Consider the following 25,303-nt stretch of genomic DNA (forward strand, 5'->3'; position numbering starts at 1 on the left):
ATATACGATAGTACATTACTTTTAAAATCTACTCTACTATTTAACAAAAACAAAAAAAAAAATTTTTCGTAATTTTCAATAAAATGTTAAATATAAGGGAAAAAAAAACTATGTTGTTTATAATAATGTAAAAAATGCTAGAGTGAAAAACGAAAAAGAATATGTTAGATGGAAAACGAAGATATTAAATGATAAAATGATAAATGCACTTTGAATTTTACTTAATGCATATCTTGAATTTGTGAGTGAATGGGCGTTTTTTAGAATGAATTTAATAAAGGATGTGAAGCAAATATTTAGTTGAATTTGTCATATAGTTCTAATTAATTTTGTTAACAGGGACTTATATCTGAATACGCCTTATATATATAATATTCCAATAATCCACAATAACTTTACATCATCCTTAATTCATTACATTACACTCTCGTATGTGAACTTCACTTTCCGGGTACGAAGTTTGTGGCAAAGGCCCAAGCGTTGTTGTTAACGGGGTCCGCAAGGTGATCGGCAAGGTTCTCCAACGGGCCCTTTCCGGTAACAATAGCCTGAACAAAGAATCCGAACATTGAGAACATTGCAAGCCTACCATTCTTTAGCTCCTTAACCTTTAGCTCAGCAAAAGCTTCCGGATCCTCAGCGAGCCCCAACGGGTCGAAGCTACCACCCGGGTAAAGTGGGTCCACCACGTCACCGAGGGTCCCACCGGCAATTCTGTAGCCCTCAACAGCTCCCATCAAAAGAACTTGGAAACCCCAAATGGCCAATATGCTCTGTGCATGGACTAAGCTTGGGTTTCCCAAGTAGTCGAGCCCACCCTCGCTGAAGATTTGAGATCCGGCCTTGAACCAGACGGCCTCACCAAACTTGACACCGTTGCGGGCCAATAGCTCGGGGAAGACGCAGCCAAGAGCACCAAGCATGGCCCACCTGGAGTGGATTACTTCGAGCTCACGGTTCTTGGAGAATGTTTCGGGGTCCGCTGAAAGCTCAGCGGTGTCCCAGCCGTAGTCACCGGGGAACTCGCCGGTGAGGTAGCTAAGGGCTTTGCCGGAGAATGTGCCCAAGTATTTAACACGGTCTGGGCCGTACCATGGGCTGCCCGATGAGGCGGGCTTGGGCTTCGCGTCGGTCTTCCTCATTGAAATCCTGCCGTTGCCGGTGATTTCGGAGGTGGACTTGACAGCCTATCCGGCGAAAGAGGGGGAAGACAATGCCATTGAAGAAGCAGCCATTGATGGAAGGGAAGTGTTAATTAATTGGTTGCTAGAGTGCTTATGAGTAGAAAGAGGAAGTGAAGTATTGGTGATGGTAGTTATTTATAGTTAGGCGGAGGTTGATCTTATCTTGTGATATCTTCTTTTCTTGGATTTTCAAGATTCTATTGTATTTGTTGATACGAACCCCGTAGAACTTGTTACGAGACCCGTTGCAAGAACCTTGGTATGTGAAGACGCCACAATCGATTGTGAAAGATCGATTGATAAGTCGGGGTGAACAAACGGAATCCACCGATATGTTCGAAGAGTTCTTAAAGAACCAAAGAGAATATTCTCAATTAAATCATCAAAATTCGTCCCTTAAAATAAGCCAAATTGGCAACCTATTTATAAGTGATAAAAAGACTCATTTTTTACAAGGAAAAGGACTCCTACCTAAACTATAAAAAGGAAACTTGTAAATAAGCAAATCCTAACCATAAAAGACTCAAAAATAATAAAAACATAATAAATACTAAATTAAAAACGTGCATAAATAAATTAGATAACTTGATCTTCAAGTCGACTTCTCGATCACCCTTCTTAACTCGCGACATTGGGTTGTGCACGTGCATGCAATTAAAGCTCAATTTCGACACTGTTCCACTTTGAATATCTTTCGCTCAAAACATGAAAGTTGTAGATATTTCAGTTAGCTTTCCGAATCATTTTGAATCAGCTCAAATGGACTTTAGATGCGCGAGTAATAACTCGAATGGTAAACTCTGCCAGAATAGGCGAGAATCTCGGATGCATGGAATTCGACTTGTCCAACGAATTCTTCTCTTTCTTTTCTTCCAATTCCAAACCATCAACTCTTCAATGTTCTTATTCAACCCTTTACTCTCCACGGACAGCTCGAATAATGTCTTTAAACTCGTACGCTTTCGCGTCTTCCAATTCTTCATCTTTGAGCTTGCTAGGATCGTATCATACTCCCCCTCTTTAAAAGGATTTGTCCTCGAATCCGGACAAATATTCCAATTCTTATTCTTCGAGCTTGACAGGATCGTATCATACTCGCTCTCTTTAAAAGGATACGTCCTCGAATCCGGACAAATATCAGGAGTACAAACAAAATCGATCTCATAATCAATCTCTCCCTTCGGTAGCAAACTTACACATCTTGGCACCACATCGCAAAACACACCATCTAACAGCCATTGAAGCGTAAACGAATGTGGGTGTTTTGTAGCTCGAAGCCTCAATGAGTCAAACCTCGATACGACCATCTCATCATAATGCACAATGAAAGTCTGCACTTTGGTCAGCTCGGCATTAACTTCGATGCATGGCTGGATCATATCATTTGTCATCTCTTCAGATTTTTTTACTCTCAATAAAATCTTGGCTGAGATTTCTATTCAACAACCTCTAACTGCAACATTTGGACTTATACAATACAATTTACAGGTAATGAGCAAAGAAAAATGAAAAGTCTAAATTTTTACTCCTAAACAAAGAAATGGAAAAAAAAATACTACAAGTATATATAAATTACAAAATCCTCCTTTTTGTTTGAAAGTTTTAAGTTTACCCCTAAAACTAATAATGTTTAACAAACTTTAATGGAAATTACGAAATATCATTTTTGTCCATGGAAAGAAGAAAATTGCCGAAATACCTCAACAATATTGAAGTTGTTGTCGTGCCCTTATATTATTTCTAAAAAAAATAACGAGATTTTTCCCTTAACAAAAGAGTTCTTAAAAAGTTATTTTGAAATTTAGAAGGTTAATGTTTTTTTACTCATACATAGTTCTCTCGTTGTTTAGGATCGCATAAGATGAAATACCATACAATACGTACTTTTCTCGACAAAGTTGAGCGTCAAAGTTATTAGAGACAAATACAAAATGATTTTGTTTTTACTACTAGATCGAGGTATGTTATGTATGAGAGCCTTATAGGACATCACATAACGCTAATAGAGAAGGAAAAAAAAACCCGAAAAGAATCAGCCATAAAAAAAAAATGAAAAATTTGACAAAATTCCCTCATCATACAAGTGCAGTTACAGTGGTCCCAAATTTATTTCACATTTTTAAGATAAATCCAAAACAACTTTTATTAATCGGTGCGTCGACGATAAATTGGAAATAAATTTGTTTTTCAAATTTAATGTAATATAATTTGAGATATTATTTATAAATACTCCAAATGTATAAAAATATATTTAAACATGATTTTATCCCCATCATTTATATATCATATAATAAAATTTGAGATATTATCACATAATAAAATTTTAATAATAATAAGATCATAATATAATAAAATACTTTAAAAATAAAAATAAAATGAAAATCTTGTGCATCCAAAATTATGCTTGAACGTTGCAAACTTATATCATTACGTCCTTTAAAAACAAAAATTAACATAGACAAAATAAATAAATAAAATATAATTCAATGTTATTTATTAAAAGCTCAACTTTTTTTTTGATTAAAAAAAACGATTTCTGAGTGGTTTTTTGCAACAAAGTTTGACCCGCCTCCAAGGTTTGACTGCATCAACCCGCCTCGCGGGCAAAATATCGATTTTCAAACCTTTGCACTAAAATCATATAGGTTTTAGATCGCCTCTGTCTCCGAGACCGATTAATTGGCCACCTCGACCGATTTTTAAGACACTGATTATTTTTTATAAATACGAGATTTTTCCCTCAGCAAAAGAGTTTAAAAAAATATTTCAAAAGTTGCAAGTTCTTTTTTTTGTCTCTTTAAACTCATTCGTACGTCTCTCGTTGTTTAGGATCATATAAGATGAAAATATCATACAATATGCACTTCAAATATAAGATGAAAATATCATACAAGTTGAGCTTCAAATTTATTAGAGACAAATACAATATGATTTTGCCTATTGGTACACAATGGAAAAAAAACGGTTAGCGAAAAAAAAAAATCAATCCGAAAAGAATCAGCCGTAAGAAAGAATTGTTATTAAATATTTATACTTTTGTTAGTTTCGCACGTATTAAGAAAATCAATAAATATACATAGATAGTAACAAAAAGTATAGCAAATCACTAAAATCTCCATGCCACTAATTGATTTTTAACTAATTATAGTTCAATTAATTATGAGTGAGAAATAGGGATGGCAACTGGTCGGTTCTGGGCCGGGTTTGCCTAAACCCAAGACCCGACCCACGAAAAATATATAAACCCAAGACCCGCCCCAACCCGCTTTTGCTTAGACCCAGACCCGCCCCAACCCAGACCCTAACTAAACGGTTCTGACCCGCCAGACCCGATAGACCCATTAACATACAAAAAGTTTAATATTTTTTTTAACTTTCATAACATTTTGCTTGTATATTTTTATGAAATAATCTCAATACTAAAATACAATATTTTAAAAAATCTCTACAAGTGATATAACATGAACAATAAAATTACAATTTATTATATTTAACTTCGATAATAAGTAAAATTCAAAATGCAAGACAATTAGCGATAAATATTACTCACGAGAAATGGGATTCGAAAAATAAAACAGTGAAAATCGGTAAATGAGAATAAACAAAATGGAAATTGATAGTTTGATATATATATATATATATATATATATATATATATATATATATATATATATATATATATATATATATATACGGGTCGGGTCTGGGTCGGTTCCGATAAGACCCGTAACCCGACCCAGAACCATCCGGTTCTAGAAACTTAAACCCATTACCCGACCCAGAACCATTTAGCTGACCCAAACCCGCCCCAAACGAGTCGGTTCCGGGTCCAAGGCCCGCCAAACCCGTACCCATTGCCATCCCTAGTGAGAAAGGTTAAAATTGAAAAAAAATTACAATTAATGATTTATTGGAATGGTAAAATGACAAATAATTTGAAACATAAAAAAATAACAAAAGTGACAATTATTGAGGGAAGGAGAAAGTATCATAGACACGGCCATGGGCCGGTTTTCGGCCCGGAACCGGTCCGAACTGGCCCGTTGACAAATCGGACCGGCATGTTGACCGGTGAACCGGTCCCGGAACCGTGAACTGGCCCGTGTCCCTCGGGCCGGGCCCGGTTCTAGAATTAGGTGAACCGTGAACCGCAAGGCTGGCCCGGCAGTTCACCCGAAATTAAAAAAAAATAATAATAGTAAATAAAAGTTGAACCGGCCGTTATTTGCTCTTTTTGAATTTTTTCCCTCTATTTTTTCCGGTAAATACCCTCACACCCTATTTTTTCCTATAAAATTAAGTTCAAGTTATTTTATTTAGGGTTAATAAGATATAACCCCCTCATTAGAAAAAATATTAGGACTAACCACCTTACAATATTTTTAATGGGTCAAACCCCCTCAGAAATGTCAATTACTGAAATACCCCTATAATTTGTAATAGCATAGACCCCCCTCCCGTTTACCCCAAATACTGCATATCATAAACCATCTTCTTCAACATAATTTCACCCCAATTTCCGTTCGTCTGCTACATTTATGCCGATAAATTCGCCGAAAAACAAACTACAATATATACACCGCATATTTTCCCCCTTCAAAAATTGCCCTAGTTTGCTATATTTTCACAGGAAAAAAAAACCCAGAACTCCATTTTATTGTGCAATTCGTCCAGCAACACAGGTTGACAAGCAATGGTGAAGAGCGGGAAGAAGAAGAAAGGTAGTTTGCTATATACCCATCTCTATCGTCGACTTTTTATTGACCTAATTTTGTGCATTTACCCCACAATTCCTCTTCCTGACACCATTATCAGCGACTCCGGAGGGCAAATCGAAGACTTCTACAGAAACCGTATGCAAAGGTAAGTCTGGAATAGACAATCAATTTCACTTCGATTTGTTGTAAATTTCATAGCAATTTTGATTACTTTTGCTATGTTTCATACATGGGCCACTGAAACAAATTTTTATTGATTACAGTGAAACCAAAATCGAAGAAACGAATGGGAAAGAAGAACACTAATAGAGGTATTAACAAATCGTCCATACTGATAGTTCACTTGATTTAAATACTTGTACAAAAGAATTAATCTATGTTTTATTTCTTTTCCCAGGAACGCCACATAGCAAAATGACAGTTGACTTACTGCATCTAAACGCTGGTAATAATTTATGCAAATTGGTTTCCAATTGAACTATGTTTTTTTGGGCATTGTAGTTAACTGCATAATTATGAATCTAAAAACAGTGTGGGTGGTGTTGTAGTTGAACTGTGAAGTTGATTACAATTATATGTATGCATTGTACAAAAAAATGTGTTGATCTACAGCAGACATTTGCAATGAAATATAGTTTGTCTGAGCACACCATTCATATGACAATTGTTTAATAGTTTACTACTGCAGAAACTCAGGGTCAACTCATTAAGTCAATTTGATATCTAGTCCACTTGTATTCTTTGTATGTTAGTCCACTATGATACATGATTAACTGTCAACTGCTTAGTAAACTTAGAGTCAACTTGCATTGTAAACTTAGTTCATTATATATAGTTCACTGTATTTTGATGTCTAATAAGTTGTGTCCACAACTTAATTTACTACATACAGTTTACATTATAGTTTACTGTATTCACTGAAATTTGACAGTGTACAATAAACACGGTTTTATTGAAACTTAGTTTAATCCATATTGTTTATTACATTATGCTGTGTATTAGGATATGCTCACTAATTAGTGTATACAATCTTGTTCACTACATTCTGTTTTGTGTTATTGTTGTTCATTTGAATTTACAGTTTCTAAAAAAATGGCACTGAGTGTACTACCAAACCTGTTCTGTGAAAATTGCTTGGAAAGCAAACTGGCAAACAAAATCATAGTAAACAAAATCATAGTAAACTACATTACAGTTCACTACATTACAGTTCACTACATTACAGTTCACTGCATTAGAGTTCACTGCATTAAAGTTCACTGCATTATAGTTCACTACATTACGGTTCACTACATTACAGTTCACTACATTACAGTTCACTACATTACAGTTCACTGCATTAGAGTTTACTACATTATAGTTTACTGCGTTACAGTTTACTCCAATATCTGAAATTTGACAGTGTGCTACAACATGGATTTATTTGTATTGTATACTTCATTTAAGTGTATCTAGTTGACTACATTGTTGTTTGTATACTGATGTGTGCATGTTTTCTAATGCAGTGCAAACAAAGCAGGTGATTAAAGAACAAAGAGAAGAATTGGGGTATATAAAGCAGTACAGATCGACCCTCACCTCAACCATCACTTTCTTCAATGGCATATCTCTAAGGCCAGCCCATATCCGATGCCTCAAAAAAACGCCATTCTACTACTTTGTAATGCAATTTGCAGATAAGAAGGTCGATGCCAAGTTTGTCAAGTGCACACAGATTGGGACTGCACAGTTACTTTTGGCGTTTGACAAGGAAAAAGACAAATTCATTATTGGGGGGGAAGAGATAACCATTAGCCCAGAGGAATGCCAGTTGATATTTGGCATAAACCCTGGTCACATTGAAATCAACACCAACAAATCTAGCAAACCTCGTGAAGGCCTGGCACAGCGTAAATTCCGCGACCACGTGAAACTGAAACGGAAATATCTCAAACCAGAGTTGATGAAGTGCATTGGTAATGAGGACCAAGAGAGTGTTGAAGATGTTGTAAGACTAATAATTTTGTATTTGGTCACCAACTTCTTCTTCGTAACTAGTGGATCTCTCGTGGGGTGGTGGACATTTAAGTATTGCGAAGATATAGATATGATGAGTCAATACAACTGGGGGAAAGCTATAACAGAGTTCTTCATGAGCAGCGTACGCAAAGACAAAGCAATCGATGTAAAGGGTTGCAGAGCATTACTATTGGTAAGTTTTTCCTCTTTTGTTTCATACACGCATTATACCTACGTCACCTACTGAGTAATATTTAGTTAACTATGTCTGCGTAGTACAATATAATCTATCTACATTGAACTGTGTGCTAACAAATGCTCTAAAATTATACCCAGTTTTGGTTTTGCGAAAGAACGAACATTGTAAGCCCCGCGAGAGAATGCGCATTCCCAAGATTTCAGCGATGGAATCTACATGCATTGTCGGAGTCGCTACGAAATATTGCAATAATGGACATTCCCAGAAAAGATGTTCATATCACACCATTGGAACCTTCATCCAAAGAAAAAGCCGTACTCAATTGGTATGAATCCACAGAGACCCAATGCACATCCAACAGTGATGATGTTGTAGAAGACAGTGTTTCAGAAGACAGCGACCATGACACTACAAACAGTGACACAGATGGGGGTTCTCCAGATATTGGTGATGCCCATGGAAATGCAGATGATTCTCCGCCGCACGACCCAGTTGACCATAATCCCGAGATCCATGACTTAAATGCACGGGGATGTGGTTCAGAGCCCAATATGCAGACCAGACTAGCAATTTTGGAAGCAACCGTACGTCAATACGAAACTGAAATAAAAGATCTAAAAGACGCTCTACAGTCGTCCAAATCTGAAGCAGATGAGTTACGAACCAAGGTTTCAAATATCCAAGCGGCGTCTAACAATCCTGATTTTCATGTTGACCGATTATCATCATTGAAAGCCAAGAGTCAACATGAATTGGATCGTAGACTTACATTCCAACTGAATGAAGCGTATCTTAATCTGCAAAATGAACGCCAACGCAATTTGGACCTCCAAACTGAGCTCGTGAAGGTTAAAGCTGATAATGAACGATTGTTGATGAATAATGCTACTACACAAGAGCTGCAAGCTGAATTAACCGTGCTAAAGACTTGCAATGAATCCCTTCAATCAGCCAACACCAACCTTGAAGAAGAAATATCAAAACTCCGAAAACAGACTACTTCCGGGCCTGCAATCAACAACATCCCGCCAAGCAGAGACGATACACCGTCCTTCGAGCTGTTAACCCCAACTCAGCAAAACTCCGATGATATAACGCTCACCAACATGCCCGTAGCAGATCTCACAATAATGGAGCTACAAGCAACTGTCCAGGTGATGCAAAAACAGGAATTGGTGGCAAAAAGGAAAATTACGGAACAGGAGCACACAATTAAAGAGCTCACCACAGCCCTCGACAACTGTACCAAGACAATTCCAGTGCTCGATGAGTCCGATGATGATTTCGAAGAAGCTGGTCCGAGTTCAAAAAAGCCAATGAGGGGGCCTAACTCCGTAGTTGCCAACAGAACGAGATCAAAAAAGCAACATGTAACCCCTTCCACACTCAAAACAATCCCAAAACCAAGGAACAGCTACAAGAAATACACCACTTACAAGAACCTTTCGGATGAGGATAAGGAAACTATCAATTCACTCGCATCTCAAAGGGGACAAGTCGAGTAAGTAAACGTTTAAATTTCTCAAAAGTTCAATTTATTTGATGATTGTCGGTGCACGATTCATATAGCGTTCTATTCACACTTTTAGTAATCTATGTTATGTTTTTTAGTTACATATCAATTTCTTACAACTGTCACCACACGCAGCACAATTATTTGGAGGCCACCAGATAGCAACCAATCCGTACTTTCAAACGACCTCTTTGCGCTCATCGAGAACAAATCAATATGGAGCTCTGTAAGCATAACTTCATAGTAAATCACATTAACATTTTTCAACTGATTATAATGTGCGTAACTGGTATATATATCTCTATATATATATTTGTGAGCCCAGTTCATCGATTGTTACTGCATGAAGCTTAGCATGGACCAGTCAAATGGGTTGTTCGACATTGCCCAATCTGAAGATATGAAAGGAACGAGCATCGTACTCCCTTCCATGTTATTGGTAATTCAAAAATCTTTTCCTCGTTGTTGTAAAAAAAATTGATAATTTTATAATAATATTTCCCCAAATCAAATTGCAGTACTGTCTGAGGAGTTCCGGTGATAAGACATTTGTGCCACCTGTGCACCTGTGCGCACATCGCTACCTAATTTTTCCACTACATTCCAAGGGCAATAAAATTAAAAAAATAGACCACTGGACACTTCTTGTGTTTGACAAACTACTGTGTGATTGGAGATTTTACAACTCCCTGCAACCACGAAAGGGTCACAAGGATGCATACCTCCAGGACGCGGAAGATATGGTAATAAACATCTGAATAATTCAATTGATGTACTGAAATCATACTACAAATTATACAAATCTTATATGAATCCTAACTTCTTTTTTCAGAAGGAATTCGTTGAAAAAACTGCTGCAAAATATGATCTTGATATACCAAATGACGAAGATATTCAAACGATGGAAGACGCTCCCCAGCAAGCGTGTGGAACCAATGATTGTGGTATAGTGGTGTTGTACATCATCAAGAAATATTTCACGCAACAGCCAATACCATCACAAACTGCAACAATGGAAATAGGTAACATGCGTCGTGAATTGGTGGAACTGTTCTTGCAACTGGGAAATGGGAAGGATTACAGAAATAAACGCTTCAAAACTAATAAGATGTAGCTAGTGACACCCTAGTTTTGTAATATCTCCAAACATATCTCTTTTGTTCGGATTATTAGTTTTTTGCACAACCAGTTATACTTCTTTTTATTTTTACTGTTTTATGTTCTGGATTATGCACATTGGTTACTATATTGCATCCAACTTGTTTTATCTTTCGTATCTATGTCTTCTTTTGTTACTAGTAAAACTGTTTTACCAGCATCGGGGGCTTAAAAAGTGAGTCAACTATGTTAACAATCTATACTATTGTTCATATAAAACTATAGTAAACTTTAGTTCACTATTTATAGTGAACTAGCTAAATTGTACAGTACAGTTCATAAAAAACACAATGCAGTGTATATAGTGCAGTGTACCATATATAGTGAGTCAACTATGCATTTTTATACAATATAGTAAACCATTTACAGTGAACTATAATCACTGAGTCAAGTAAACTGACTATTTACATTATAGTAAACTATTTACATTATACATTACAGTAAACCATTTACAGTGAACTGTAAACCATGAGTCAACTATGCCACAATTATACAATATAGTAAACAAATTACATTAAAGTAAGAATAATTTTATAGTAACCCAATACTGTACAAATCATCGTACAACTTACAGTGAACTAAGAAGTTACAGTAAACTGCCTCTGTTGTTATAAACTTATTACGTTTCAGTAAACTGCATATTCGTAGTAAAATTAATATATAATGCAAAACCCCATTTAAAAAACAGTCAACGATCGTATAAAACATAGCAATTGATATAAAAACATAGTTCAACAGAACATGTGCATTGATATAAAAACATAGTTCAACAGAACATGTGCGGAAAAATGTCCACAAACAAAACAGAATAGTTCAACAAATGCAAATAAACAAAGGAAAAATAACCATTTGCATACAATCATCTTCCTACATAAAAATTCATCCTATCCGCTTTGTGCACGTCTTCTTATTATGGTGTCCATATTCATTGCAACGACCACACTTCATCTTCCGAGCAATATGCTCTCCCCTAGAAGGAATTCTTTTCACTCTTGGCCTACCACGTCTTGTATGATAATCTGGGGGACCCACCAATTTTTGTTGATTGTCAACTACCACTTTACCAAAAGGCTGTATTAACATAGCATATGTACTCTTGAACATCGACACGTGGAAGTACTCATCAATGTGCTCATAACCATCATTTCTGTACAAAAACAACACAGCTGCAGCATGTACGCAAGGATATCCATTGATTTGCCACCATCTGCACGAGCATGTTCTTGCCTGCACATCTACAACAGCATTCGGCACCGAGTACACCTCATACACAAATTCAGACGCCTTTTTAACCGTCAATGGTCTACCCTCATTCACAAAACTATCAACAATTGTTTCAAGATTCGGGCATATAGCAGTTGTCCACGTGTCACCCTCCTCGTGCCTTATACACATCTGCACCATTAACAAACTCCGAATTGCATCAATGAAATTGGTGATGGGAAGATGTCTATACCTTCGAATTTGGGCATTCCATGACTCAACAGCATTTGACGTGGTCTGACCATATCTACCAGCCTCAAAATACGAATGCGCCCAATTCTCATAAGGAAGGTCAGCTAAGAAATTGAAAATTCTTTCCGCTCCATTGGATCTTAAGTCACCCATTGCAACCTCAAATTCTTCCTTCGATGCAGCATAAACACAAGAATCGAACTGAAGTACAATTGCTTTCCGAAGGTTGGCACCAACACCCCTAAAATGGTTCTTCAAATTCCTCTTCAAGTGAATTACACAAAATGCATGACGAGAGCCTGGAAAAATGTTCTTCACCCCCTCAACAATGCCATGGCACCTGTCAGATATAAATGTTAGTACACGCTCCGTACCTACTGAGTCTCTCAAATGTTCCAAGAACCATGCCCAATTAGCATTTGTTTCTTCATTCACAATAGCAAATGCAAACGGGAATAAACCTGCATATTAAACATTACGTCAATAATCTAGTTGCTAATAATTTAAACATGCATTATGATTGACTAATACAATTCCAAAAAAAAATATGTAACTACGTCAAAACATTACCATCATTGCCATCTTTCGCAACGGCGCTGAGCAATATACCCTTGTGTTTTCCCTTCAAAAAAGTACCATCAACACATACAACGGGACGACATGATTTGAAACCACTCAAACATCCAGCGAAAGCGAAAAAACACCGCACAAAATTGTTGGAAAATTCATCAACATCTAAATGGAAAATACTACCCGGATTAGTCTTTCGCATTTCTTGAAAATATGATGGAAGGAATGAGTACGATGTGGTTTGATCACCATACACAACCTCCCTGCCCGCATCTACAGCCCTCCATGCAACAAAGTAACTAATATCAATACCATATTTATCTTTAGCTTGGTGAATTACATCTTTAGGGGTCGTTGTAGGCATAGCTCGAATATCATCCACAATAAGCTCTGCAATAATATCGGACGTGATCCTTCTTCTACTGCAAGTTCCAAATGTCATGCCACATGTGTGATACTTATGATATTTCCTAATATAACAAAATTTGTTGCACTTCTCAATCGATGCATGTATTCTCCACATGCATTTCTTCGAGTCTCTGTACTTGCACTGTGCCGTGACTCGATATGACTCATTTTTCACGTAGTTAAACTCAAAACCAGATTCAACAGAAAATTTGCACAATGCTTTCCTAAACTCAACAACGCCCCCTTTAAAAACCTGTCCCACATCCCTAATAAAAAAAAGCCAATTGTGGCTCAATAGTTGCTTACCATTCGATGGCACACCCATGATTCGTTCTTCACATAAACCATCATTCTCAACCAATAATGCAGATGGTGCATACGCAGATAAACTCCCAACTAGGGCATTTTGAACCTGAAAATCGTTATCAACGTACGCCAACGACCTTCCCCTATTTCCCAATTCAGCACGCTTCTCCTTTTCCTTCACGTTAACAACAATATTCTGCAAAGTTAACTGTTGTACCATGGCAAACATTGACAATACATCTTCATCATCTCCGAGAATGCAATCACCAAACATAGGCAAATTGTACGTCAAGTACAGATTATCGGCACTCAAACCGCTCCATTTCGAACAAATAAAGCCAGACAATGCTTCATACCGCATACCAACTGTGAAACGCTTCAATGCTTTCACACCCGCATAGTTTAGCATCAGCATCACACTAATCGCCATTTGATTACTGCATGAGGAGACAAAATAAAAAAAATGTGAAAAGTGGAAACTCATCATAAGCAAATATCACACCATAGAAAATATAAAAACATAGCACACTACATTAACAACTGTGACACAGAAGCTATAAACATACCAAATTTCATTCTATATGAACAATTTAATTGTTCTTTTTGTATGAATTCATAATAATGTAATTTGTAAGTTAGATTACTACGTTCGTCGCGCATAATATATTTTATTAAAATTAAATTGATCAGTGTTATTTATCACACCAGAGAAAACATACAGACATAGCACACTACATTAACGACTGTGACACAGAGCTATAAACATAGCAAACTGCCAAAAAACAACCACCTATTTTAAAATCACTTCTAATCCTAACAGCAATAAATCACCCCCGTCTGGATGACCACCGTAAGTCCCATTGTAATTATGAACTGACTAATTAAACTATGCAATCAACCCAATCAAATACAGTAACTTGAAATTCCAATTCCAAAACGAAACTGTATATACAAACCCCCATCTCATCTGATAAGCCGATTTAGTACTAATATCATACCTTCTTTTAAACAATCTCTCGTCGTTAAATTTTATTCCACACTCTGTAATCTTCACATGTATCGCCTGTGTCGAAGAATTTATGACGAAGATTTTTGACTGTGAAGATTAGTTATAATGATATAAACAGAACGGTTTATGATTATGCAGTTGGCACTAATCACGTAGGGCGAGATATACGGAGGTACAATCACAGATTTCACGCCAATTCTGATTGATACGTTGTTTGGGTATTATATTTACAATAAGGGCAGAATAGGGAGAAAACATCCGTAAGGGGGGTCAAGCAATTGATGAAAAAATATATGGACTTTTATACAATAGCCCAAATACAAATTGGACCTGGGCTAGGTAATTTTCCCTAATGGGGGGGTTTTCCCTCATTTTCCCTTTTATTTATTTTCTTTTTTTTTCATATTTAAAAGTAATTCTTTTAAGGGCAAATGGCAAAAAGGCCCATCACATGGGACTTAAATGCATTTTGGTCCACAAAAAAAACAGTTTTCAATTAAGCTCATCCCCATGTCTTTAGTCTAAAATACCCTCAATAATATAATTCTTATCAATTCCACCCATTATACTCTAACTTCCTTAATATTACCCATTGACCCCGAATTTAAACAAATATATCACATTAACCCCCAAAACTTTTTTTTTTCAGAAAATAATTTTTTTTCTGAAATGTTTTATTTCCGGCCAGATTCCGACGTTGACTTTGTTTTTTTTTTTTTTTTTTTTTGAAACTTTTTTTTTTCCGGTCGGTCAACCACCGTTGACCGCCGGTCTCCGGCTTTGACTTTTTTTTTTTTTTTTTTTGTGAATTGTTTTTCTTAGAAAAAAAATATTATGAATATTACAGTTTGGGACAGTAATATTACTGTCTTGCCTACTAAATTACTATCTCGGACAGTAATATTACTGTTTGGGACAGTAATATTATGAATATTATTTTTCCGAACTGTAATATTATTAATATTATTGTCTAAGACAGTTAAATTACTGTTGGAGACAGTAATTTAACATCCAAGGCAGTAATATTAATTAAAATAATTTTTTTAAGGAAAAAAAAAAAAGTCAATTAACAGTTCATTACTTTCTCCGACAATTAAATAACTGCTGGAGACAGTAATTTAGCAATGAATACAGTAATATTAATTAAAATATTTTTGAAGAAAAAAAAAACAAAAGAGTCAATTAACAATTAAATTACTGTCTCCGACAGTTAAATAACTGCCGGAGACAGTAATTTAGCAGCCAAGACAGTAATATTAATTAAAATATTTTTTTTTAAGAAAAACCAAAATTATATAAAAAATAAAAAATAAAAAGTCAACGCCGGAGACTTGGCGGTCAACGGCAGTTGACCGGCCGGAAAAAAAATTCAGGAAAATAAAAATTTCAAAAAAAAAAAAAAAAAAAAAAGTCAACGCCGGTCAACGGCGGCGACCGGCGGTCTTCGGTGGTGGCGGGTCAAAATTGAAATTAGGGTTAAAATGGGTTAATTGAAGAAATTGGGCTAAATTGGGGTGTAAATCATGAAATTGGAGTTAAATTGGGTTTCATTGAATTGGGGATAATTTTGGTATATATAAAAGTATTTTCTTTATTTGCAAATAAGTTTGAATGGGCTGGATTTATTTGGAAGACAAAAAAGTTGGATGTCCCTCTTTTAATTAAGTGCCCTTGTCATGGGCCTATTTGCCATTACCCCTTCTTTTAATTTATTTATCTATCAAGTATTTTCAAAAAAATATATATATATATATATATATATATATATATATATATATATATATATATATATATATATATATATGTATATATATATATAAATTTCCGAATCGGCCCAGATAGGCCGGGAACCAGAATAAACTGACTGACCGGCCCGCTGAACTGTGTGTAGTACAGGCCGGTTCCGATTCCGGAAAAAGTGAACCGCGAACCGGAGTAACCGGCCCGAATCGGCCCATGACCGTGTTTAGAGTATGATATGAAAATATTATAATTAATTTCCCTAATGAAAATAAACAATTACACTAATTACTCTGCAGTAGATTCATGATCAAGCCAGTGCACTTTATGTTGTTTGTCATTTCTTCATTCTTCATTTTTCTAGTTTTATTTCGGTTTCCCCCAACTCAATATCGTGTGCATGTGGCAATGCTTCAAAATCAAGATCTCCAGATATCCACATTAGATCTCCGATCCTCATCCAAGCATCTCTGTTTCATACATTAATCTCCAGCCGGACACTTGGCAAAATCTCATTGGCCAAAACAACACATCACACCTCTCCTGAGATTCTTACATAGGATTAGTGGTCATAGGGCATGCCAAATGGACATGCCACGTCAACATTCCCAAATATGCCACCAGTCTAGATAATGATATTCATAACATATCCACCACCTATTCATATAAATACCTTCACCTGCATGCCTTAGAAATCAATCCAACAAACAATCTACTTTTGCAAAATAGTCAATTCAGTTTCAATAATACAACAATGGCTGCCTCTTCAATGGCATTGTCTTCCCCCTCTTTCGCCGGACAGGCTGTCAAGTCCACCCCCGAAATCACCGGCAATGGCAGGATTTCAATGAGAAAGACCGCCGCCAAGCCCAAGCCCGCCTCATCGGGCAGCCCATGGTACGGCCCTGACCGTGTCAAATACTTGGGCCCATTCTCCGGGGAGGCCCCTAGCTACCTCACCGGCGAATTCCCCGGGGACTACGGCTGGGACACCGCTGGGCTTTCAGCTGATCCCGAAACATTCTCCAAGAATCGTGAACTCGAAGTAATCCACTCTAGGTGGGCCATGCTTGGTGCTCTTGGTTGCGTCTTCCCCGAACTATTGGCCCGCAACGGGGTCAAGTTCGGTGAGGCCGTCTGGTTCAAGGCCGGATCCCAAATCTTCAGCGAGGGCGGGCTCGACTACTTGGGCAACCCAAGCTTGGTCCATGCACAGAGCATATTGGCCATTTGGGGTTTCCAAGTTCTTTTGATGGGAGCTGTTGAGGGCTACAGAATTGCCGGTGGGCCCCTCGGTGACGTGGTGGACCCACTTTACCCGGGTGGTAGCTTCGACCCGTTGGGGCTCGCTGAGGATCCGGAAGCTTTTGCTGAGCTAAAGGTTAAGGAGCTAAAGAATGGTAGGCTTGCAATGTTCTCAATGTTCGGATTCTTTGTTCAGGCTATTGTTACCGGAAAGGGCCCGTTGGAGAACCTTGCCGATCACCTTGCGGACCCCGTTGGCAACAACGCTTGGGCCTTTGCCACAAACTTCGTACCCGGAAAGTGAAGTTCACGTACTAGAGTGTAATGTAATGAATTAAGGATGATGTAAAGTTATTGTGAATTATTCGAATATTATATAATATATATAATGCTATTTATTTATATGGGACATTTTTTTCTTGAATGAGAATAGTAAAATTGGAAACGGATGCATCATCAAGTAAAATTAAGTACAGCGAAGCAATCATAAATAGATACAAACTGCTGGTTGTTTGTTTCGAATGAATTGACGAATATCGATGTAATATTTGACAATTGCCTGAAATTGGGTCACAAGACAGAATTTTTTATTTTTCTGTTAAAAAAATCAATGTACCATAAGAAAATCTAATAATGCCAATATATATAAAATATATGAATATATGTATCTTTTTATATTTTATTTTTTTTTGTTTTTTTTTGTTTTTAGGGTAAATTACACCCACACCCCTGAGGTATGCTTAAATAACTTTAAGGTCCCTGTGGTATCGGTAATTACACTCACCCCCTGAAACATAGTTAGAAACTCTAATGAGATAATGTATTGGATACGTTATTGCGATAGAGTCGTAACGGACTATTGGTTTCAGGATGTGGTGGAGACAACAAAGAGCTATGAGTGATTTAAGAAATGTTGGGGCAGCCATGTCACCCCATATCTCTATGCTGTCTCCACCACTGGCTAACAGTAATAGTCCGTTAAAACTCTGTCGGAATAATGTATCCAATGCATTATCCCATCAGAGTTTCTAACTACGTTTCATGGGATGAGTGTAATTATCGATACCATAGAGACATTAAAGTTATTTAAGCATACCTCAAATGGTGTGGTTGTAATTTACCCTTGTTTTTATTGATTACATTATATTTTAGCAAGGGCATTGAATCAACAGCATATTTGCTTTCTTCTGAATGCAATATGCAAGTAATATATCGATTCAACTACATGTGTACACTATATTATTTGTAATAATATCAACCCTCATATCGTAATTGAGGGGTGTGTATACGACACAGTCCATTATGACTGGGCAAAAATTACCAAATAGCGATTACCACGGTATACCTACCACAAATTATCGAATAAATACCGAACTATCGGTTACCACTGCATTTGGTACGGTATCGGTACCGTACCATTGTCTTACGGTACGGTAGCGGTATTGTATCTTTAATACCATGGTAATACCGTACCGTACCGCAACTTATTTTAAAAATTAGTTAACATATTTTTCCTTTTATATTGTTAAATAAAAAAAATATAGTCAACAAAATATTATTTAAAAAAAATAGAAAACAAGAATAAGATATGATACATTCTATATATATATTATATATATATATATATATATATATATATATTATAATTATTTTTTTTTTATTTTTTTTTCATATATTTATGCAAACTCAATATTTGGCTCTGGTTGAGTTGTTTATGTCATGTACTTCTTTAGTTTCAAAGTCCATCTAATCTCTTATTGGTGGATACTTTTGCCACAATTTTCTTCTCCCCCTTTCTTTCCCCCCTAAGTTCCCAGCCTTTTGTTTCATTTGCATTATTGCAACATAGTTTTTTTTTTTTTTTTTTCTCTTTATATAACATAAAACTTTTTTGCTCATTAGTTTCTACAAATTTTCTATAGATATCTTAGTAATCATTAGTTAATTGAAATGCTATTACGGTCGTATAATGTACATTCATGTAAATTGCCTGTATAATGTACATTCATGTAAATTGCCTGATTACCATATTCATTTGCTTAATTTGTTGTATTTATGCATTTATTTAGTATTCATCTTAATTATGGTATCATCCGAGTTAATCAACAAAATGATGTACGGTAGATTACCACGTACCGATCATACCGTACCGAAACTAACGGTATACCGAATAACGGTATACCGCAATTATTGGTACGGTAACGGTATAGAATTTTTCAATACCGAAAGATACGGTAGGTACACGGTATTGAACAAAATGTTCGGTAACCGTACCGAAACCACCCCTACAGTCCATAATCAGGAGTGCAAAGTGAACTTTTTGCCCAAAAACTAATTATTATCCAAAAAGAAAAGAAAAGGTCTAACAGATGAAGAATTAAAAAACAACTACTTGAACACGTAAACAAAACTGAATAATTCGGACGACAAACCCTATGAATGAAAATTGGGGTCAATGTGAAAAAATAATTCAGATTTTTTTTTTTAAATATTGTGAAAATTGGGGTTAATATGCAATATTTGTCAAATTTAGGGTCAATGTTCTATATTGATTAAATTAGTATTTTGGGGTGAAATTGGAGTAAGTTTTTAGTCGTTGATAAGATTGATGTCCTTTTTTATAGAAAAATATTAAAGTGGGATATAGTTGCAATTAAATATTGGCCCATGACCTTATATGCAATTGCAATTCTCCCAAAAAGAAAAGAATGATACCAAAACCAAACTCCTAATTAATGAGAAGAGACATAAGTTTACCTTGGCACCAAAAATTCCTTTCTTTTGCAATTTCAAGACCAAAAAGAATGTTCTTTCCCTTGTGTTTTTTTCTTTTTTGCTTCCTTTTATGCCCTCAAAACATTCCATCTATAAATGCATGAAAATAAATCTCAAAATGATCCATAATCGAAACCAACAAACACCCGAAGATACTTCATTTAAACTCGTACGGAAAACAATAATTAAAAAAAAATGGGTTCGAATGCACCGGCGTTGAAGAGGTCGGAGTCGATAGCAGAGAGCATGCCGGAGGCCTTACGGCAAAGCCGGTACCACATGAAGAGGTGCTTCGCAAAGTACACCGAAAAAGGAAAACGGCTAATGAAAGTTCACCACTTAATGAAAGAGATGGAGCAAGTCATAGACGACAAATCCGAAAGGACTCAGTTGCTCGAAGGATTGCTCGGTTACATCTTGTGCACCACTCAGGTGCGTACAGTTAAACCTCTATAAATTAATACAGTCGGGACCAGGGAAATTCTATTAATTTAGCGAATTATTAAATTATCGAATTAATAATTTAACACACTTTCACCGAGTCGGGACCGGGAGAAACTATTATTTAATCGAGGTTATTAATTTATCGAGGTTCTATTGTACTACGATTTTCCTTAACGCGTGTTTCTTTTTATTAATCCATATTTAGGTCTTTGTTTCGATTATTGACGCAAACATTATTTTTTTGTTTTTTTTTGCAGGAAGCAGCAGTAGTTCCTCCACACGTGGCATTTGCTGTTCGGCCTTCTCCGGGATTTTGGGAGTATGTTAAAGTTAGCGCGAACGATCTTTCCGTGGAGGGCATCTCGTCGACTGACTACTTGAAATTTAAAGAGATGACTATGGTTGAGACCTGGTATATTTATTGTGTGATTTATTTATTTATTTTTTATGTCCCCTATTTGGTTGAAATGAAAGAACTCAAGGGTAAAATGGGATTTTTCATATATTACTCTGTTTTTTTTGCTTACATTTGCAAGAGCCCAAATTATATGTATCACAATTTTTGTTGAAAATGCATGCATCCATGCAGGGCAATTGATGAGAATGCATTGGAAATTGATTTTGGAGCAATGGACTTCTCTATGCCTCATCTAACCCTATCGTCTTCGATCGGTAATGGAGTCGGCTATGTTTCTAAGTTTCTCACATCGAAGCTAAATAACAATTCTCCGAGCGCACAATCTCTCGTCGATTACTTGCTCTCGTTAAACCATCAAGGACAAGTACGATTATCGATCTTATAAGCAACTTATTTTAGCTAACCATGTTTTTTTCTTATTTATAAGAAAATAATTCTTGAAAAATATAATGATCTTGTCGTAAAACTTTTGTAGAATCTTATGATAAACGAGACACTAAACACAGTGCCGAAGCTTCAATCTGCACTAATAGTAGCCGAAACGGCGCTTTCTTCACTTCCGAAAGATACACCTTTTCAGAGCTTCGAGACAAGGTAAACTGAGTCTATTTCTTAATTATCTCGGTTTTTTTTTTTTTTTTTTTTTATATACAACGAGCTGATAAACTAAACGTATATACATATATATATATATATATAGGTTTAAAGAATGGGGATTCGAGAAAGGATGGGGTGATAATGCTGAAAGAGTTCAAGATACAATGCACTCGCTTTCGGAAATATTTCAAGCTCCCGATCCGTTGAATATGGACCGATTTTTCGGAAGGCTTCCTGTAATATTTAACGTCGTACTTTTGTCTGTGCACGGATATTTTGGACAGTCCGATGTTCTTGGATTGCCGGATACCGGTGGACAGGTATATATAGCACTATCTTCAGAATTATTATATATATTGGGTAAATTTCAGTTACCCTTGAGGTCAGGTCAAATTACGAAAAAACATGAGGAGTTTTTTCGTAATTTGACATTATAATAATTTACCATATATATATATGCAATATCAAGTTGCATTAGTGATATTTCAATTGAATTTATTACCCTTCATATTTTACAAGATTTTTTTTTTTTTTTTTCGAAAAAAAAATAATATTTTGGACAGGTGGTATATGTGTTGGATCAAGTTGTTGCATTGGAAGAGGAATTGCTGCTGAGAATTAAGCAGCAAGGTCTCAATGTGAAACCTCAGATTCTTGTGGTACGAGTAAATATTATTAATTCCTATCAATTTAATCGAAGATGTTTCGAACACCAAAAAATAAAAAAACGAAACAATAATTTCGTTTATAATGTATATATAGGTCACTAGACTAATTCCCGATGCAAAAGGGACTAAATGCAACGTGGAATTAGAACCGGTGATGAACACAAAGCATTCCCACATCCTTAGAGTACCGTTCACGACCGAAAACGGCGTTCTTCGACAATGGGTTTCTCGATTCGATATCTATCCTTATCTCGAGAAGTTCACTCAGGTCAAATATTATTTAATTTGCCTAGATATATCAAATTTAAAAACGTTTTTTTTTTAATCGATAAATTTATTAGGACGCGACGAGGAAAATCGTCGAAATAATGGAAGTGAAGCCCGATCTAATTATCGGCAACTATACCGATGGAAATCTGGTGGCATCATTGATGGCTAGTAAACTTGACACTACCCTGGTATTTTTTTTTTCATGTAGTTTTTTTAACTATATATAAATATTTTGACAAAAAACTCGAAATATATACGATAATGGATGTTCGAATACTAGGGAACTATTGCACATGCATTGGAGAAGACTAAGTATGAAGACTCCGACATCAAATGGAAGGAATTCGACTCGAAATATCACTTTTCGTGCCAGTTCACGGCCGATTTAATCGCAATGAACTCGGCAGATTTCATCATTACAAGCACATACCAAGAAATCGCCGGAAGGTAATAATAATTCTTAACTATTAAGAATTTTTATTATTGCAATTAGTACCCCTGTGTTATCTCGAATTGCTATAAAGCTACCCCATGTTATTTTATTGGCAAAAAACCCCTACGATTAGATTTTTTTGTATACTAATTGCTGAAAAAATAAATCATATGAGGGTTTTTGCTAATAAAATAACATGGAATAGTTTTTAGCAATTCGATATAACACATGTGTACTAATTGCAATAAACTCAAAATAATAGATGTTTTTTTGGGGGTTGTGGCCCCCACTGCTCTATGCTGACTTTGCTACTGATTATATATGTTGTCTCTATTCGCAGCAAAGATAGAGTTGGGCAGTACGAAAGCCACACCGCCTTTACTCTTCCGGGGCTACATCGAGTTGTATCGGGAATAAACGTCTTCGATCCAAAGTTCAACATCGCTTCTCCCGGAGCAGACCAATCGGTTTATTTCCCTTACACCGACAAAGCAAAACGATTCACCGCATTTCGCCCCGCCCTCGAAGAACTACTCTTCAACAAAGTAGAAAATGCTCAACACATGTTAGCTCAAAATCCATAAAACCAAACATAGTCTATACAATTTTATTTCATATTATTTTTTAAATAAACATTCACCTCTTTCTTTCTTTTTTCCTCAAAAAAAAAAAATTAAATAAATAAAACAGAGGATATTTAGAAGACAGAAAGAAACCAATTATATTCAGCATGGCGAGGCTCGACACGGTGAAGAACATCACCGGGCTAACGGAATGGTACGGAAAAAACAAACGTCTCCGAACCCTAGTCAACCTCGTAATCGTCGGAGGCTTCTTCGATCCGTCGAAATCGAAAGACAGAGAAGAAGCTTCGGAGATTAAAAAAATGCACGAATTAATCGAGAGATATAAACTCAAAGGACAGATTAGATGGATAGCTGCGCAAACGGACAGAAAAAGGAACGGCGAACTCTACCGTTTCGTGGCCGATACAAAGGGAGCTTTCGTTCAACCGGCTCTTTACGAAGCGTTTGGATTGACGGTAATCGAGGCCATGAATTGCGGTTTGCCGACTTTTGCCACTAGCGAAGGTGGACCAGCCGAGATAATTGTTGACGGGGTTTCCGGTTTTCACGTTGATCCAAACAAGGGAGAAGAGTCGAGCGATAAGATTGCCGATTTTTTTGTAAAGTGCAAGGAGGATAACGAGTATTGGAACCGGATTTCGATTCAAGGACTCGAGCGCATAAACGAAAGGTAAAAAAACTCTACTAACTAACGCATTTCAACATAAAATTCAAGCAAATACAACTCGATACCTTAGATAATGTTTCGATATATACATTGATGAATTTGCTCGTTTTTTTTTTAAATACTCGTTTGATGAAGGTATACGTGGAAGATATACGCGAATAAAGTTGTGAATATGGGATGTATCTATAGCTTTTGGAGGAGGTTGTATAATGATGAGAAGAAGGCCAAGGGGAGATACATTCACACATTCTACAATCTTCAATTCAACAACTTGGTATATATATTATATATATATATATATACATACATACATACATTTGAATATTGACTTGTAATAATCTTAATTTGGTGTTTGATTTTTTAATTAATGATGATACAGGTCAAGAATCTGGACATGAAAAAGGACGAAACTCGACAGCAAGAACCGATTAAGGAGAAACCAAAGCCACAGCCATCACAAAGGCATGAATTTACTTTTTTTTTTTTTAATTCCTAGAAAAAAGTTTAGCATAGGAATATTATTGATTTATGAAATTTACGGATAACTGATGTAGCGTCTCGTTTTTTGTTTTTTATACCTCAGGCGCTCGGAGTCGACGTTGAGAAGGTAAGACAACTGAATTAAGTCCATGTTTTCTGAAACTTGTAGTGGATTTTATGTTTAGTATAGAAATAACGATGGAATTCGTGTTCTTGTTAAAGGTTATTTGGAGGAGCTTGAAGAAATCCCGGGAAAATCGGAGCAGGATGAAGAACACAACTTGCAGAAAAGCATCTGTGAGATGGAAGTTACTACATAAGTTTGTTTACTTACATTAACATTGTCTAAAATGGTGATATGTAAATTTAAAATAAAAAATTAAAGAGATGATATTAGTTCATCAAGAATGGATTGTCTTTGATTAATAACACAAAATGATGAATACATAAAACTCGCAAGT

General features: G+C 36.1%; 4 protein-coding genes across 4 annotated transcripts; 2 read left to right on the forward strand and 2 right to left on the reverse strand.

Annotated features, from left to right (window-relative positions):
• Nucleotides 1-363: 363 nt before the first annotated feature.
• Nucleotides 364-1,157, reverse strand: LOC105953534 (chlorophyll a-b binding protein 3C, chloroplastic-like). Its single transcript, XM_012977208.1, has one exon. The coding sequence runs from the start codon at nucleotides 1,140-1,142 to the stop codon at nucleotides 441-443; it is 702 nt and encodes a 233-aa protein (XP_012832662.1). The 5' UTR covers nucleotides 1,143-1,157; the 3' UTR covers nucleotides 364-440.
• Nucleotides 1,158-11,649: 10,492 nt separating this feature from the next.
• LOC105953518 (uncharacterized) lies at nucleotides 11,650-13,939 on the reverse strand. Its single transcript, XM_012977188.2, has 2 exons — nucleotides 12,796-13,939; nucleotides 11,650-12,686 (listed from the first exon to the last, which is right to left on the reverse strand). The coding sequence occupies exons 1-2, from the start codon at nucleotides 13,937-13,939 to the stop codon at nucleotides 11,650-11,652; spliced, it is 2,181 nt and encodes a 726-aa protein (XP_012832642.2).
• A 2,911-nt stretch (nucleotides 13,940-16,850) lies between these two features.
• Nucleotides 16,851-17,905, forward strand: LOC105956284 (chlorophyll a-b binding protein 40, chloroplastic). Its single transcript, XM_012980128.2, has one exon. It carries the CDS (start codon nucleotides 17,013-17,015, stop codon nucleotides 17,805-17,807), a length of 795 nt encoding a protein of 264 aa, XP_012835582.1. The 5' UTR covers nucleotides 16,851-17,012; the 3' UTR covers nucleotides 17,808-17,905.
• Nucleotides 17,906-20,356: 2,451 nt separating this feature from the next.
• LOC105956283 (sucrose synthase 5) lies at nucleotides 20,357-25,278 on the forward strand. The gene is made up of 15 exons (XM_012980127.2): nucleotides 20,357-20,710; nucleotides 20,980-21,134; nucleotides 21,312-21,504; nucleotides 21,616-21,734; nucleotides 21,841-22,057; nucleotides 22,301-22,396; nucleotides 22,500-22,673; nucleotides 22,747-22,863; nucleotides 22,956-23,122; nucleotides 23,449-23,673; nucleotides 23,799-24,365; nucleotides 24,498-24,636; nucleotides 24,742-24,824; nucleotides 24,946-24,969; nucleotides 25,065-25,278. Exons 1-15 carry the CDS (start codon nucleotides 20,474-20,476, stop codon nucleotides 25,081-25,083), a joined length of 2,532 nt encoding a protein of 843 aa, XP_012835581.1. The 5' UTR covers nucleotides 20,357-20,473; the 3' UTR covers nucleotides 25,084-25,278.
• Nucleotides 25,279-25,303: the final 25 nt, after the last annotated feature.

Source organism: Erythranthe guttata, chromosome 11 (assembly GCF_056151865.1).
Source record: "Erythranthe guttata isolate IM_541 chromosome 11, IM_541, whole genome shotgun sequence".
NCBI lineage: Eukaryota > Viridiplantae > Streptophyta > Magnoliopsida > Lamiales > Phrymaceae > Erythranthe > Erythranthe guttata.

What these genes read in the sequence shown, in the direction of transcription:
- LOC105953534 (XM_012977208.1), bottom strand. Translation starts at nt 1,142, where the DNA reads ATGAGGAAGACCGACGCGAAGCCCAAGCCCGCCTCATCGGGCAGCCCA.
- LOC105953518 (XM_012977188.2), bottom strand. Translation starts at nt 13,939, where the DNA reads ATGGCGATTAGTGTGATGCTGATGCTAAACTATGCGGGTGTGAAAGCA. An exon ending in TGCGAAAGATGGCAATGATG is followed by an intron (nt 12,687 to 12,795) that starts GTAATGTTTTGA and finishes TTTAATATGCAG; the next exon opens with GTTTATTCCCGTTTGCATTT.
- LOC105956284 (XM_012980128.2), top strand. Translation starts at nt 17,013, where the DNA reads ATGGCTGCCTCTTCAATGGCATTGTCTTCCCCCTCTTTCGCCGGACAG.
- LOC105956283 (XM_012980127.2), top strand. Translation starts at nt 20,474, where the DNA reads ATGGGTTCGAATGCACCGGCGTTGAAGAGGTCGGAGTCGATAGCAGAG. An exon ending in TGCCGGATACCGGTGGACAG is followed by an intron (nt 22,058 to 22,300) that starts GTATATATAGCA and finishes TATTTTGGACAG; the next exon opens with GTGGTATATGTGTTGGATCA. An exon ending in ATCTTCAATTCAACAACTTG is followed by an intron (nt 24,637 to 24,741) that starts GTATATATATTA and finishes ATGATGATACAG; the next exon opens with GTCAAGAATCTGGACATGAA.